At 41.9% G+C, this 17,489-nt stretch overlaps 1 protein-coding gene across 1 annotated transcript; it reads right to left on the bottom strand.

Annotated features, from left to right (window-relative positions):
• Positions 1–14,651: 14,651 nt before the first annotated feature.
• Positions 14,652–16,598, bottom strand: LOC310954383 (leucine-rich repeat transmembrane protein FLRT2; the record flags this gene model as incomplete). Its single annotated transcript, XM_083923818.1, has 1 exon — positions 14,652–16,598. One exon carries the CDS (start codon positions 16,596–16,598, stop codon positions 14,652–14,654), a length of 1,947 nt encoding a protein of 648 aa, XP_083779944.1.
• Between the last annotated feature and the right edge of the window lie 891 nt (positions 16,599–17,489).

Genomic DNA, 17,489 nt, shown 5'->3' with positions numbered 1-17,489 from the left:
TTGATATTGACTCTTATCATTATACTGATACAGTGATTGAATTAGGGATTATTTGAAAATCATTGTGACACCTTTGCTTAGGTTTTACCTGAAACGTTATTGTCTCGTGAAGCTGATGTCAGGTGTTTGAAACCCGGGTCTACTCTCTAACCAGCACTGACAAAAGGCACACTCTTAATTAAGTTCAATTTTTAGAGTGTTGCCTGCCAGGACTGTGGAGAGGGGACTAGGGAACAGACATTGTGACATAGTACAACCGGACAGTGAAGCCAGGATTGACCTTCACAAGGGTGTCACAAGTGAAGCGGTAATTTCCATGGCTTTCCAATCTACACGGTCCTCACTTCGATACTATAGGAAGCCCTGGGAGGAGTGTCCTAATTTGGTGGTTGTGCACTGTCATTCAATCTTGATAGTAAACGGGTCTCAACTGCCCACTTTGGTGCCATTCTTCCAGGGACCAGCTTCCTGGAGATCACTCATGGTCTGGTCTGTGGCCTGGTTATGCAAGGTGCCACCAATTGAAATTTGAAGTTTAGGCATCACAACTAAAACTTGCCCTTCTTCAAAACAAATTATGTATTTAACACCTGCACAGAGGGTGTTCAAAAGTAGCTTGCATCACAGAATAACGTACAATCATCTCATTTTCTCATTCTCTCTTACCACAACCTTACCCAGCTTATTAGTATTCTCAAATCTAAAAATATTTACACACCTTGATACGTAAAAATTTGCAAAGGTAAGTTATATAAGTCAAAGTGAAGTAAATAAAAAGATCAGAGAAACTACTTAAAGTTTTGCTTTGTTTCTGTGACCTTTAAGGAAAACTTCAACAAAATGAGTGCAGACGAAGAAATTATCAAAAGTCATGGCAGTTTAACGCCAATCAGTATAATAGACCCCCAGGACCACTTGGAGACAGCCGTGGTAGACCTAACACAGGAGTTGATACCTGGTTATATAGCCAAGATACGTGACACAACACCTCCTGGCCTGGAGGGAGTCCTGTCTGAGCTTTTGTGTAGAACCATAATGACACCACTGGAAGGTAAGGCCTTCGAAGAGATGTTGGCATCCCTGGCTGTGGTGTTGTTTTACAAGCTTGAACAGGCTAACCACCTGTTAGAACGGGACACGTATAGACACGAGGTACAGGTACTGGAGACCTAAGCCCTCAAAACAGAAAGAAGCGAAATTCAGCTCAAAATGACAGATGAGACTGAAGTGCTCGCTAAACACCTTGAGTGCCGTGAGCAACAGTGCAAGGAAGCAGTGGACGAGCTAAAAAGGGCAACGGTCCATATTAGAAACCATGACACTCATCACGAAAAGATTAAAAAGCAGCTGGAGTCAGCTAAGAGCAAGCTGCACATTTCTAAATTAGCTAGAGAAGCTTTACTTAAATGTCAGGAAAATAAAGAAAGCTGACATGGATATGCTGTCTAGACAGCTCGACGGCAACAGAAAAGAGCAGAATCTGAGCTTGAAAATTTCAAGCAAAAGACATCCTAATGGGAGCATATCTTGTATCGACAGACCTCCCCTCGTGAGGAGGAGGTAGAAACCAAACCCCCTGAGAACATTCCTGAAACATCTTGGCGACACCCTCTGCCGCCCCCTAGTTTTATCTGCGGAAATTCCCCAATGCTTCTGTAGATGACAAAATCTATCTGATTAGGGTGACTTCTGTGGAAGAAAACATGATTGAGAAAGTGAACAGGACGAGGTCACAGTGTCTGTTAACCCTGAAATGAGGGAAACTGAGTTTTCCGTTTCACAAAGGGAGGTAACTCAAACAGAGAAAGAGGGGTAATTAGCCTGTTTCACAAAGAGAGGTAACTTAACCTCTCGGTCAGTTACCATGGTAACATGCTCTCTGAACCTAACCTGGTCGGGACCAGGTTTTTCTCAGAAAACCTTGAGTTTCTCTCTGTCTCTGCCCTCTTTCAGCTGAACACGGCATTTGATTTCCTCATTCATTCAGTCAGCAGACGAGTTTTGGCGTAGGATAGTTCCGTCTGTTTTTTCAGAAAATCATTGCAAAAATCAGACATTAGAAGTTATATTAGGTGGAGACTGTTTTCACTACCATGGCATGTCCTTTTGATAATGATCCCGTGGATGAAGGTGCAGCATTACTGCTACATTAACAACCAAAGTTATGCTCTCATATCACAGCATATATTGTGTGTTGTGCTGCGTTTTTCTGCAAATGGGAGTTTTTTATACAACGTATAAAAATCAGTCAGTAGGCCTACATTAGAAGTTATATTAGGTGGTGAATATTTCCACTACCATGGCATGTCCTTATGATAACGATCCCGTGGATGAAGGTGCAGCATTACTGCACAGAGAATTTAAATATTCGTCGGGAGATCATTATCATAGACGTTCTTGCATTTCCAGCGGTACCGTAGTTGTTGTGCCGTATTCAGCACCCCTGCTGTGAAATGCACCCCCTCGCATTATAGGTGATATTCTGGATCAGAAGGCTGTTGTTTCGACCTATAGGAGTAGTTTATATATGTATATGTTTATTTATATATATATATATATATATATATGTATGTATGCATACATGTATGCATGCATACTCCTGTGACCCCTGTCTCCATCCAGGGGGTCCCTATGGGATATATATATATATACATATATACATATATATATATATATAGACTGGAAAGACCTGATGGGGCGTGCAAACGTTGTCAGCACAGGAACCTTAGTATAAGACGGGAAAACTCTGTTAAGAGACACTTGGAATTTAGGAATTTTGGATCTTGGAACTCTGTGATGAGTGTGTTAAATCTTGATTCAATAAATTCTCCTTGATTGCTGTGAGACCTCTCTGCTGTCTCCTTCTTGTAGACCTTTCTATTTTTATAATACATTGTTCTACTATACTTTCAACCAACGCGTCAGCAAGTTCACACGACAACCTTCTCACATCAAAGGTGATTATGGTAACCTTTGTAAAGCTTTGAAGGACGAGTTCAAAGGCTAAACACCCATGCAGGCCTTGACCAACGCCTTGACCAACGCCTTGACAATCAAACAAGGTAGGCAAGAAACCCCTCAGGAGTACTATGAGCGTCTCCATACAGCATACTTTGGAACTAGAAACGACACTAAAATGGAACAGAATTCCACTTTAAGCAACTTTTTGCTAGGAATCTCCCTCCTACAACCAGTCATCATCTTGGTGTTATGGCATGTCCAGAAACCCTCAACAGTCAACAGCTACATGATCTAGCTATGAAGGGTTTTGCCAAACAAAAACAAACAATGGTGAAAACCACAGAACCTATCCGTGTCTTGAACGTCAACGCTCTGTCCTCAGACCTGGAGCTGGAAAGAGCTGCAGGGGCCAAGCCAAGGCCGGCCCCAACTCCTCACAGTATTACCAGTCGGAAAAAAAAACAGAAAGGTTACCCCTCTCAAAGAATCAGGACATGAGCGCACACAAGCACCGTGGTCAGGTAGAAACCCATACTCACAACGGTTTGATTCAAACCAGTACCCCTGGGATTTTCGTCGAGGTAGGTCTCCCCCTAACCGGTGGAAAACCTGGCAAAACCAAGATTATAGGAATTACAACGGACGTGGGTCCCGAGACTACCCAGAGCGGGGTAGAAAACACCCAGAAAGACGCTGTTACAGTCCATCTGTCGATGAAGATCCAGACGAAAAGAACACGCAAACAGGCAAAAACAAAGCAGACAAAAGCAAAGGTAAGTCTAACCAACCACCATTGGGGGAAAAAGACATTGAAAGTATCAGACGCATAATACAGGAACTGAGTAAGGAGGAGAGGAAAAAGGTGGGACTGTTTACAGTGATGGCCGCTGCGCCTGCAAACCCTGCCTCCTCTCCGAACAATCCCCATAACCAGCCTTATGTGGTGGTAAAGGAAGAGTTGTATCAAGGTTCTGATGAACCTCAAAACATGACTCCGCCAAGTCCGGCTCCGGTAGCCCAGGTTACTACACCTACATCACCAGAAAGTAAGGGTGAGGACCCAGTCTCAACCACAGTCCTAGTGGTCCAGGTAAACCAAATGACACCCCAAACAGAGGTCACCCTGTCTTTCAGGGTGACCCACCTTTTCGACAGTTCTTAGGTGACCTAAAAGAAAAAAAGTTTGCAAAAAAGTTTTACCTGTCAACCACACTTGAAAGTGAGCTTGAACACGAAGCACTTCTGGACACAGGGGCAGATGTCCCCCTAATCTCCTCTTCGCTTTTCAACAAGCTACAGGGAATAGTGCGTCAATCCAACAGGAACTTGACTCTACAACCCTGCTTGCTGGAGATTCAGCCATACTCATCCACAGGTGAAACTGTGACCGCAAAGGCGGCGATTCACTTCACCATCAGGCCTATGAGCCTCGTTCATCCAGTGTTCGGGTCTCATCTAGGGTCCATTCCTCTTCTGATCGGTCAGGACCTCCTTAACCGCTTCAAGCCACTGCTTAATTACAAGCGTTTGAAACTCTGGGCAAAGGTGAGGAGGCCTCTTCCCTTGACCCCTTCCCAGGGTGCGGTAAACGGGTCTCAATGGCAATTCGACACTGAGGCGTTTCCCTGCCCTCGCAAACCACTGGTCTATGCGGTCACTGGAGCCCAGGCAGCGGCTCCTACCCCCACTACGGCGCCAGCGGCCGTTTCAGTCACGCCCAAGTTCACCGATTTTGACCTTGTGTCCCTTCAGTCCCTTGACCCGGCTGTTAGCCCGATGCTTCTGACTGTGACTGATGCTTCCGCCCACGACGTCTCCGCCGAGGACTTTGACGCGATTCCTGGCTTACTAAACCTTTACAATGCGCGGCCGTCTCTGCACACCATCAAGGGGCTACTCGTTCCCGTCTCCAAGGACCTCACTTCCTCTGCTTTTGTGGTTCATAGCAACCTCAGGGGGATAATGCTAATGCACGCCCATGACTCCCCATGTGCAGACCTTAAAGGAACCAAAGCAACATGCCAAGCATTCCAACAGGTTGCCTACTGGTACCAAGGAGCCAGGAAACTTACTCGCAAGCTTCTTCCTCACTCTGCCGTGGTTTACTCGATAAAGGTTAGCAGAGGTCAGAAAGAGCCAACGTTTAAATGGGTGCATAGAAACCAGATTAGACCACACAAAAACCCAATGGGACTTGTACAGTACGCCAACGTCTCTGTTTAGGTCATAAAAAGATATAACAACACCTAAAGCACCAAAGGTGCCAATGGCGAGTAGGAAAAGAGGAAATATCAGAGTTGTTTTGTGTTTACAAATCCAAAGAAAATTGATTGTAGGTTCATCTCAAAGCCACCCAATTGAAGTACTGGACACTTCAGGGGGGTAGCCCGACAGACTAAATTGTATATCTAATAATGTGTATTCTTCTCGGCTGCTGACATTCCTGACGCTTGGCCTGGTGACCACTACTGTCCTTCCTGAGATAAAAGAACCAGGACTGAACTCTGGGATTGTTCTTAAAGAACAACTGGGGCTGCTGATCACAAATTTCCGTTGTTATTGGTGGACTCCTGACGGTGGCTGCTTTTCGTGGGACTCTCAGTCAACGCTGTCAACCTGTCTAAGGTAAAACGTCAAATGGGTGAATTACAGGCTGAAATTCCAGACCTCAGAGCACAGGTTAACCGACAACAGCGCAAGTTACAAGTTGTAGGACAGTCATTATAAGGAACCATCCTCGTGGTGAACACTCACAAGAGGCCCTGAACAAGACCATCCGCGCCGTAAACTCTCTCCTGTCAGTTGCTTCGGTTGATTATGCTCACATTCAACTAGTTACCCTGCTGATGAACAACATGCTTAGATACATAGGAACGTCAGTGGATAGCTTAGCGATGGGTAAGGTTCCCCCATACCTCATTCCCCTTTCTCTGGTGCAGAAGATTCTGGTCACCACCACTAGGGACGTAGTCACCCCTCTTCAGGCCCATTTAGCATATTCGCTAGGTAGCACGGCCCCCATTTATGCCAATCCAGAACAGCGAGAGATGGGGTTCATCATCAACCTCCCTATCATTGCTGCTGAAAACGGTATGCCCCTATCTTTCCTAATTCCCTTTTACCTTTACAAAATTAACACCAACGTTTAACCATGAGCTGTGCCATTACCAGTTTTGCCTCCTCAACGACGACGGGCAGAACTCCCTATCGATGACCAGCGGAGCCCTTCCACGAGTTCTCGAGCAAAAGGTTCCAAGTCCTTTGCTCGACAACAGGGGGGGAATTGTAGGACCTTATAGGAAGTGCTCCATGTGAGTCCTCTTTGTGTCTGTTTTTTCTGCTCAGCGTCACAGCAAGGGAGCGGGAGATAAGACGATTTTATACTTGTTTCAATATGAGATAAGGTGTGTTTTACAACCTCAAACCCTCCTAGGGTAATTTAAACCCAGAACTTCAGGATGAAGGACCCTTTTATCCTAAATCAACGTCAAATCTGACCGCAATTCGAACCGGAGGATCGGTCTCTGTTTTGGAGACAGAGGGAATTTCAGTGATAAGATCAGAATTTTGTGTGAAAGTTTGAAAAACAGTTAAAGTTTGATGTTGCATTGCGACTGGCTGTTCAAAGACATTCTTGCAAATGTGTAACAGTATATGCATTATTTGTATTTGTTGTGATTATGTTTATGTGCACAGAAGTGCAAAGTCTCTGTCTAATTCCTGAAATATTCTGTTTTTAATAATACTTACCTACACTGAGTATCTGTATCTGTTAAAATTGTCTGCCTAAAGATTTTGGTTAAATTGGTTTTCGAGATTTTGCTGACAGGTCTTACGGCCTCAGTCCTACAATTACTGTAGTAGTTGGAAATTGCAAACTGGTCCTAAATCAGCAGGTTAGCTTTCATCATTGATTGATCAGCATTTGTTTTTGTTGATGGACTTGACCAACTACCTATCAGATATGGGGTGGCCAATGACATTTCAGCCCCCCCTCCATATATACACACACACACACACACACACACACACACACACACACACACACACACACACACACACACACACACACACACACACACACACACTCACACACACATACCTCTCAGTTGGAAGTAGATTTTACTTGCTTTTGTCAGGTTGTACATTTAACACAATAGTTTAGTTAATGTTATATAGTGTTATAGTTCAAATTAACATTTACAAATGACGATACAAAATGACATAAAAATGCCAAGAAAACATAGTAACGTATTAAATAAAAAGTATTTTGAAATAAAAGCAGTGAAATATTAACTTTTTATAGAATTTAAATGTAAAAACGAGGTAATATTCACAGGGCCAACGTATCTTAATTTTCAATGTCCCTTACCTACAGGCCAGTAAGCTGTAATAACTGTTGTGTAAATCAAATGGATTGTTGTTGTTTTTTTCTTTTCACATATAGGCCAGTTTATCTTTGCCTATACTATGTTTGATTATTGTTAATGTACGTTTTCATACGTACGTACATCATAATTTGCTGAAGTCCAATCTAAAGTCTTCAAATTGCTTTGTTTTGTCTTGCGACAATTCCAAAGTACCCAAAACCTTCAGTTCACATACAGTGAGAGATATAAGTGCAAATTATTTAAACAAATGTTTGCTTGAAAAAGGAAAAATAATTCTTTAATATCAAAAAAAGTTTAGATTTTATGTTGGTGGAAAAATCCATTCATTCATTCAGTTCGAGTTAAGCCACTATCATTCCATCTCTACATACTGTCAGTGAAATTTTTCTGTGCTGAAAGACTTAAACCTAGTCCACACAAATGCAGGTATTTTTGGAACCAAACTTTATGCCCCCCAGTTAAAAAAAATTAATGTATGCATACCACCAGTGTGATTTAAAATATCTCTGTCCACATGAAACCGCAGAATCAGCCTCAAGCAATGTCATGCACATGCCAAAGCAGTAGGTCGCGATAGCACTAACAGGAAGGCCATTTTAGCCAATCACAAGGCTGGAAAAATTCTAAGAACATCTAGAGTGCTCCCATAGACTGTATAAAAAATGGACGTAGCATATCCGTCAGGGTCGTTCTCTCAACTTGATCCAACAGTCCTCACCTACGGGAGTCTCGATCTTGTGAGACTTTGACTGGCATGGATGTGACATTGAGTGGAGGGAGATAAATCTATCTGGCTGACGTTTACCTCCGTGGAGAAGTGAGGGCCAGCGGCTAGCTGTCACTCAAGAGGCCACGCCCCCAATTATTCATACATTTTAACCTCCAATAAAATTCACACTAGCCTGGTCAGAAAAAAAACAACCCTCCCCTCAGTGTTGTCATGGAGATATGACCTAAACATACAGACTAGAATGTTTTTGTCCCAGGCCTTAAACAGGTTTAATTATGCTGTGAAAATGACCTGTTTAACATGGGGGTCAATGAGAAACTGCTATATAATGAAACCTGCCCCTATTGGACACTCAGAGAACTGCAGTTTCTGGCACTTCAGTATTGGATCAACCAGGAAGTCGCTGTGGCAGGGGCTAGAGTGCTCCACAAGTCTCCATGGCTACAACTTAATGTTTACCGTCGCACACTGTGATGTCAAACAATGTCAACAAGAAATTGCTGTTTTCCTCAGTTTTCCTGTCTGCACATGACAGCTGAAACCGGACTTTTCAAAAAAGTTCACCCTCGACTCCAGTTACAAAAAAAAATCTGGTTTCAGGAGCCCACAACTGCAGTTACATGTGGATGAAAGGCCAAACTGTGCAGAAAAACACATGGTTTCAAAAATACCCGCGTTCGTGTGGACGTTTTTTCACTACAAAACTCCCACTTTTTGTTTCCATGAACAGGTTTACTGCATGTAAATCATTGTTTGCCATGTCACTCTCTCTCGCTCTGTCAATGCTTGAACTTTTGTGGTCACTTAACAAGCAACGGGGAGGATTTAAAATAGAACACACCCTCAATACTGGGGAAAAAAGTGATTAAAAAATACCTTAATTGCCCTTTAACCACATTTTCCCTGTGACAACTGACAGCAAAAGGTACTGACAGAACGGCAGTATGTGACGAGTGGGGATTGGGTTGTTATCCACCACATAATGGAGTCTTGGAAGAATGGGTACCTTGAGTGCATAAACTGTAGTTTTCACAGTACTGGAACAAAACTTCATATGGTGCTGAGGATTCCTCCATGGAGATATTAACTATTTGTCCTGCAGAGACAGATATAGCCCCTTGATTTGTGAAGTCTCACAAGCTACAGCTGAACTTTGGGACACATTTCTGCACAAACAAGGACAGTATATTTTAAAGTGCAAGAAGGGATATACAGCTTTACAGCCAGTATGGGAAAGAACATTACAATTACCAATCGCTATTACAACATATAACACATGACTGTTGTATTGAGACGGACTAAGAGAAAATAACCTATCCTTGGCCCCTGGTGCAAAATCCACACATTAGATGCGATAAGGTTATTACTGCAACAGAGGTGCCCAACCCTGCTCCTGGAGAGCTGCTGCCCTGCATGTTTTAGGTTTCTCCCTGCTCTAACACACCATAGTCTAATCCTCTGCTCGTTATCAAGCAGCTGAAGCTTGTCACAGGTTTGATAATCGTTAAGGGGTCTTCACATGATAAGATTCCCAGATCGTGATACAACATGAAACTCGGACACACACAAAATACACTTTTCCTCCATCTTTTCAACCGGCTCGATGTTGCTCTCTGGTTGCCTAGGAAACGAAAACGTCACACTCAAAGCTTCTATCTCATTGGTTGAGCTTTTGAAAGGTCAGCGGAAACAAGGTCAAAGTTCAACTGATTTGAACTTTGAGTGCAGCCGCAGAGAGAAAAATCTGAGCAGTGCGCACTGCTACCATGGGCTCTGCTGCTACATTGTGCGCTACCACCTCTACTATAGGAAATGAATGGAACTGCCGGCACAAAGCACTTCTACTGTGGATCATGTGTTGGGGCCTTTAGACTCTGGTGTGTGATTGGACACCCCTGTTTAAAATTTTAATTTCCGTCACTTACGATAATGTTGTTTTCACCAAAGTGATTGCTGAGATGTCAGGGAATAGAGACACTGCTAAAACACCAATAGTTTATCCAGTGAAAGTGTGTGTGTAAACTCGGATTGGATGATCATTTTACTGTTCACCTTTATAAGTTTGGCAAACTTTTCTTTACAACCTCTCTAATGATCTGTACTGCTCTTGTATCTTGACACTCCTGACTTCTTTTCTAATCTCAGCAATTAACATGGCGAGGTCAATATTTACATTACTGATAGGAAGGTGAGCCAAAACTACAAAAAATAAGACCCAATGTGTAATGAACTAGAATTATCCTTAGGCAATCTAAAAATATGCTTTTGGAGGGAAGCTACAGCAGCCATTTCTGCTGTCTTTTGTTCCTGACTCTTTGTGTATCTATTAGGACATATTAGAAAGATCGAATGGCTGCTTCACTGGCAGAAAATAATGGATCTGTGGCCATCAGAAAGATTAAATGCTGTCTAACACAGTTTATACAGAATAAAGAAGAAATAAGATCCTTATGTTCCAGAGGTAACCAAGGACATACAGTATCCTGTCTCACAAATGATTCATCATTTATGCATTCCCTGTAATTTTAGAGATACATTTTCAACCATAATTACAGAGGATCAAAACAAAGAAGGATTATTATTTTACACGATAAAATGTTTTATGAAGTTACTTTCCAGCTCATGATATTCAAATCAATGCAAAGCAATGAAAATCAAACTTCACATTTCAAGAAGGCTGTAAGAGATGTACTGTATTACTGTGTTACAATTGAGTTGAATAGAATCCGTCCATCAACTCCTTTGTATTGGATGGTGGTATAATTCTAACATAGCTAAAAAGGACAAATTAACCTACATTTGAACTTTAAATGTCTTTTTTGATCATGGTGAAAAGGGGGTAGTAATGTGTAAGTATATACACTGGAGATCAAAATAAGAGAACAATGTATTAATTCTTGAATTTTTTCTGAAATACTTTTATTTTTTAGTCCCAAAGCAATTTCAGTTAAAAGCAACTGGACTTGGTTATTTGTCTAGGAAGACGCTTCACCTCTCATCCATGAGGCTTCATCAGTTTAAGTACGCATTTGATCAGGCTGGAACTGGTCACTAGTTGAGTCTGACAGAAGGTAAAACAAAGGTACCCCCTGCAGTATTTATTGTAGCTAACAACACAGGTAACTTGCCAGCTAACCATACGAGCTGCTGAACGGACCTTGAGTTAAAATGTCTTGTATAAAAAGAAAGCTATGGCGAAATAGAATAAGGGTATGATTTATTTATTTTTGTTGTTGTAATTTTGCTCATCAAGATACTTAAAAGCAGAGCATATCCACGTAGGCATACTTGATAAATTGTAATGTAATGTGAGTCAACTTTCTTTCCAGAGATGTGTCATCATTCATTTTTACCACTGGAACCACTGAAATCGGGTGAAAAAACAAAAATCAAGCATGTTAACAATAACAAAGAACCAAAACCAAAGTGAGGTAGCGTTGCATCTTCCGATAAAACAAGCACAACTCACCGCAAGGGCTGGGGTTCTACTCTAACTCTATACGCTGTTGCCCATAAAATTGTAATAAAATATTTTTTTGTCTGAAAAAAATTATTCCAACTTTATGTGCATATACTGTGTATATACAGTATATATATATATATATATATATATATATATATATATATGTATTTATATATATATTTCTGGTTATTGTCTCTGAGCCTTTCTGCTTCCACTCCAAAACAATGGAAGCAAATTCAGTGTACAGAGCTGAAAGCATTGCAAAAATTACAATTAAAAAATGTGTCTTTACAGACACCGTATCAATATATATTATGTATCAAAATAATCAAACCTCAACCGTTTTCAAATAAACTACTTTCTACTGGTGAAACAGTCCCAAAGAGTACTGTTGATAGCATGTTTTCTTGAAGTGTTGTTCACACAAGTGCAGTACATACCAAAGACATGTTCATGTTAATATCATTACATACTTTGTCCACTGTTAAATATCTCTCTCTCTTTCTTGGTCACAAATCTTTAATAATCAAATTTGAGGAATGCTTATGTTTATGTTTGTCCAATATGTTATTGTTTGTTGTTTGTAACTCTTTTTTATGGTTAACAAAAATCACATCAGTTTATGTGGGTGGCTTGAATTTGTTTCAGTTTCCAAAATGATGCATAAAAAGGTTTAAAAAACTGCGTAAGTGAGAACATATATACTGTTTTTGCTGAATTGGTTAGCTTGTGAATTAAATTCTTTCTTTCTGTTTTTAAAACTGCATTTTCAAATTGATTTTCGAATGCTCTTATTTAGGAATTCATTAATGTAATACATTATTTTTAAATGATGTATTTATTTATTGTGTTAGAGTTTCATCTGGGAAATCATTTTATAGATCCTCTATTTAATAATGGATTACCAATTTATTTATTCCTGTTTGTAATGTACAATTAGATATTAAATAAAGATATGATCTATTTAAATTCCCATATCCCTTGAGGTACTCCATACAAAATAACCCGATATGCCACAGATTTAGACTATTGTTTGACTGCCTTGGCAAGTGCTTCCCATGTGCAGGCCCACAGCTACACACAGTTCAGCACCGAAGCTGCTTTAACAGGGTTTTGTGATAAGTAGACTTTAAGTGCAATCTCTTTGTGACTCATGAGCTTGCACTAGTGATCCTCAAAGGACCCTTCCCTCTCCAAACAGACCTCTGCTACGATCGCTGAGCTCTCCCACACAAGTATGCTTTTAACAAATTTGAGTCAGTGATCATTCTGGGACAGATCATGAGGGATAAGCTCACTTTTAGAGATATGATTTTAATTAAATGTGTAATGAGGTAAATAAATAATCAATAAGAGATTCTCTCAACAACAATTCAATTGAATGTATATACAGAACACCTATTGTGAAAAGACATGGATTCAAAAGACATTGTAAGCTGATAACTTCAAGGGCAATATATATATATATATATATATATATATATAGACATATATATATATATATATATATATATATATATATATATATATATATATATATATATACCGTAATTTCCGGACTATAAAGCGCACCTGACTATAAGCCTCACCAGCTAAATTTAGGGGAAAATACAGATTGCTCCATATAAAAGCCGCACCCGACTATAAACCGCAGGCGTTTTGATGTGTAATTACCGTAGTATATAGGGGTTCCTGCTACCACGGAGGGGATTGTCGGGACAGAAATGACTGTTTGGGAACGCAAAGCGTCCCATTTATTAACAATAAATCTTTCAATCATTCAATCAAACTTTCACATCTTTGACATGGCGAACAGCATTCGTGCAGAGTACGAATAATACAACGGTGCAAAGTAATACAAAGTGCTCGCCTGTAACACGGCAGTAAAAGTGCAGTCCCGCGGCCGTTTACGTTATCAAAATAACCAACCAGGTACGTGCAGCAGCTCTATTTCCTTCTTTGACAGCCAGATCGATTGCCTTTAACTTAAAAGCAGCATCATATGCACTTCTCCGTTTGTTTTCCATGTTGAGGGTGTTTGCATGAACACTTCCTTCGCGCAAACTGTCGCTGACGCTCTCCTACTCTTTGCTCTCGTTACCTGGCGCCAGATGTCTGCCTCGGTCTCGCGCACCCTCGGTAGTGCGCGCCCCTGGTTACCGTAAGCCGTAGAAAAGCTGCACCGTTGTATAAGCCTCAGGGACCAGAACGAGGGAAAAAAGTAGCGGCTTATAGTCCGGAAATTACGGTATATATATATATATATATATATATATATAAGGAAAATAGTTATTGGGTTGAACAGACATTAGATGACAGATATGCTTTTCTTCGCTGCTCACTCTGTGACACCCACCATCAAACACAGCTAGCTCTAATAACATGACCCCTTAACCGCAATATTGTATTAATCCTGGAGGGCAGGCAAAAGCAGTGCAACCTGCCACTTTTTGTGAATGTTTAATGAGTGTGACCTTTATATGTCCTTTTGAAGCAGAGGCAAATCTAATTTGCATAAAAGATGTCCTCTTTCTACAGCAGAAATCCAATAAGTTGCATCTCTATTGACTGTAGTGGCAATTAAACAAATGTGCCATATTACCGTGATGACTTGATTAAAAACAGCCACAGGAGAAGTGTGTTGAACTGTATGGTTTCCAGAAAACTATGCCCTCTAGTGGTAAGCGTGGCTGATTTGTGCCCATCTCTTTTCTCCTTCTCACACAGAATTCTACCAGTTGGTTTCAGTACTGGTATGATGTCCTGCAGCTTTATTGTGGATTCTATATCTGCCGTGGTTACAGTATACAATGACTTCAAAATCATTCACTATTACTGGAAATCAAAATGATTAATTAATACTTAGAAAGAAATTAATCCTGATTATATAAATCCAATGTTGCTATATAAAAAAATACCTTACAGTTAGTTGTATAAATTACATTTCTTGAAGACACAGGGGTTTTATATAATATTAATGCTGTACAGTTTCCAAAAAAGTGTGGGCAGTTGTCAATAAAAATCATCCTGATGCTCTCCAAAACCATCATGTGCCACAGAAGTCTGCATCCTGAACATTGTTCTTGCAGTAAACTGTGCTGTTGTTCTACAGGGGGCAATCTCGAAAGCCGATGCCCCCATTAGGGGTGTAAATGGGCTGAATGTGGAAATCTCCCTTGAGAAGCTGTTCGTTGTTAAGTGAGACTATTTGGAAACTCGTCTCAGTCATTTCAAGGATGGAATTATCTTTCTTAGTGCCTGCCTCGCAATAGTCATCTTTTCTCCGACCCTGGTTGTATTTCCACTTGGTGGAGGACTTGGAGCGGCTCTTCTTGTGCATGTGCCAGCAGAAGGTGCTGAGGATTGCCACCAGCACCACGATCACAGCCCCGCCAATCAGCCCAGCCAGCAAGAAAGGCGAGCTGGGCTCCTGTTGTGTGGCCTGCTCAGGCCCAGACGGCCTTTTGTTGTTGTCGGGGCTGAAAGAGACCGCCGTGGTCATGGCCTCAGTGCACACGGTATCATCTTTGGGCCGGTAATTATTGAATGCATCCAAGGGAATGACACAGATTCTATATGTGGACTTTGGCTCAAGATTAGCGAGTCGGATCCCCCGGTGATCCCCACCCACTATCCTCTCCCTGACAGTGTCCCCTGTCAGACTGGGGCCCATCCTGGCCCAGGTCACCTTGAAGGCAGTGACCGCAAAGGCAGCCACCCAGCTGACGTGGATAGCCGAGCCATTCAGAATGGAAAATGTGACCTGCAAAGTCTCCCTCCTGGGGTCCATGGGTTGCTTAGTCCTCAACCCCCCTTCTCTGGTTGAATAGACAGGGAAGAGGGTGGGGAAGGCTGGCCTGAGGGAGGAAACATACTGAGTGACCAGGGGGGAGTCCGGGGAAGATGACAGGGATGGGATCAGAGCAGTGCCAGCTGGTGAAGTGGACAGCGGTGATGTTGCTGTGCTCTGAGGGCACTGGACCAGCTCAGCACTCAGCTCCCTGATCACCATGCCCCGGAAATTATCAGGTTTATGGCACATGAATCCACGCACATTAAGCGAGGCCGGCAGAGATTTAAGCCACGACACCACCCATTTTATGCTGCAGTCGCACAACCAAAGGTTGTTCCGAACAGTGAGCTGTCTGAGACTGACGAGGCCATCAAAGACCCCCTCTGTCAACCACTGCAGCTGGTTGTTAGAAATGTCCAGCCTCTCCAGCTTATACAACCCTGTGAATGCCTTGGCAGGGATCCCGTTTATCTGATTTTCCTGAAAGTTTAATTTGACAAGCACCTCTCCTGGGAGGAATGGAGGAGGATATGTAAGTGAGTTGCGGGCCAGGGACAACTCTCTTAGAGTAACCAGGTCCTGAAATGTCCCTGGTGCAATCCCTTCATCTGTCAACAGGTTCCCATCCAACAGGAGGCGCTGCAGGCGGGTGACATTCCTAAATGCTTCCTCTGCAATATCTGCAATGCGGTTCTCGTCCAAACGTAACTCTTTTAAATCATCTGGAAGACCGATAGGCACACTGCTCAGGTGGTTTTTGGTAAGAAAGAGCATCTTCAGGCTTACAGCTTCACGGAAGGCCCCTTCCTCCACCCCTACAGTAGAAATGGAGTTATCATCTAAATGCAGCTCCTCCAGCCAAAGAAGCTGAGCCAGGGCCACTCTAGAGATGGTCTGAATGTTGTTTTCCTGCAGATGGAGAACCTTTACATTTTTGGGCAGGTTGATTGGGAACTCATCGAGCTGGTTGCCATAGAGAAACACAGTTTCCACAGAAGCCACGTGATGGAGCTCCAAAGGAAAACCAGCATTATTGATTTGGTTGTTGTGGAAGTAAAGGGTCTTATAACCCTCACCAATTCCCAGAGGCACTGAGGTCAGGCTCCGCTCGTTGCAGTAAACAAATGTGCGATCACAGCGGCACTCCTCGGGACAGTTGGAAGCCCGAGAGAACTGGAGGTGAAGGCCTAACAGTATGGGTATCCATGGCCTAATAAAGGAGGCCCAGTCCTTATTCCGTAAACGCCACTGTATCTCCATTTCAAAGAGATCAGAAAAAAACACAGAAGCCGAATCTGAGAAAAAAATTATAAGAAATTAGGATTTGAAAAACCCAATAGAACAGTCATTGGAGTTTGCTTAATAACAGCACTATGTCCAGCCTGGTGCTGAAGGTCTTGAGTAATCCCTTGGTAATTAGTTGTCTTAAGCTTCCCAACATAAGAGCTATGGCCTCATTAAGCAATAGGATTCCTTCACTAGCCACTGTCCATAATTCAGCTGGGAGACATGAGTAAAGTTCATCACATTTTCACCCTCTCTTCTCTTTCATCGGCAGGTAGAGCTCTCTTTACTCGATGCTGACGGAGCCATGTACAGCACAATTGGAGGTTATCATTGGACGTCCTCTTCCTGTTTTCCTTTGCTTTCACGTCACACACTGCTGGTTCCACAACGATAAAGCTGCTCTCTGACTTGACATTTGGATCCGTAAAACCTGTTGCAAAATAAGAATAATGGGGAAATCAGTATTTTTCTCTACTCAAAATGTATGCATTCTACGAAAGACCAAAGGATTTATTTTCCCTTTCTTTCCCACAAAAGCAAAGAATTGTAAATTGGGAGAGCAGAGCAGTGTGCATACAGATGACTTACAGATTTGTTACATATTCCTCAGACATACAGCTAGTGGAAAAGGATATTTGAAAATATATTGAGGGCAAAGGTGTGGGGAAATGGTGAGAGAAAAAAAAACAAATTTAAAAAATCCATGTGCAGATTAGTAACATAAGCCCTAATCTAAAATGAAAACATACACTGGGCGGCTTCAAACTTTTCTCCCCCTTCCCCAGTTGATAACCACAAACGTGGGCAAACTGACAAAAAGAGCATTTTTGAAAAAACAACCACATTTAAAGGATCAAAACATGG

This window comes from Echiichthys vipera (assembly GCF_963691815.1).
Source record: "Echiichthys vipera genome assembly, chromosome: 12".
NCBI classification, from domain to species: domain Eukaryota; kingdom Metazoa; phylum Chordata; class Actinopteri; order Perciformes; family Trachinidae; genus Echiichthys; species Echiichthys vipera.
This window is presented reverse-complemented; position numbering and strand designations above follow the sequence as displayed.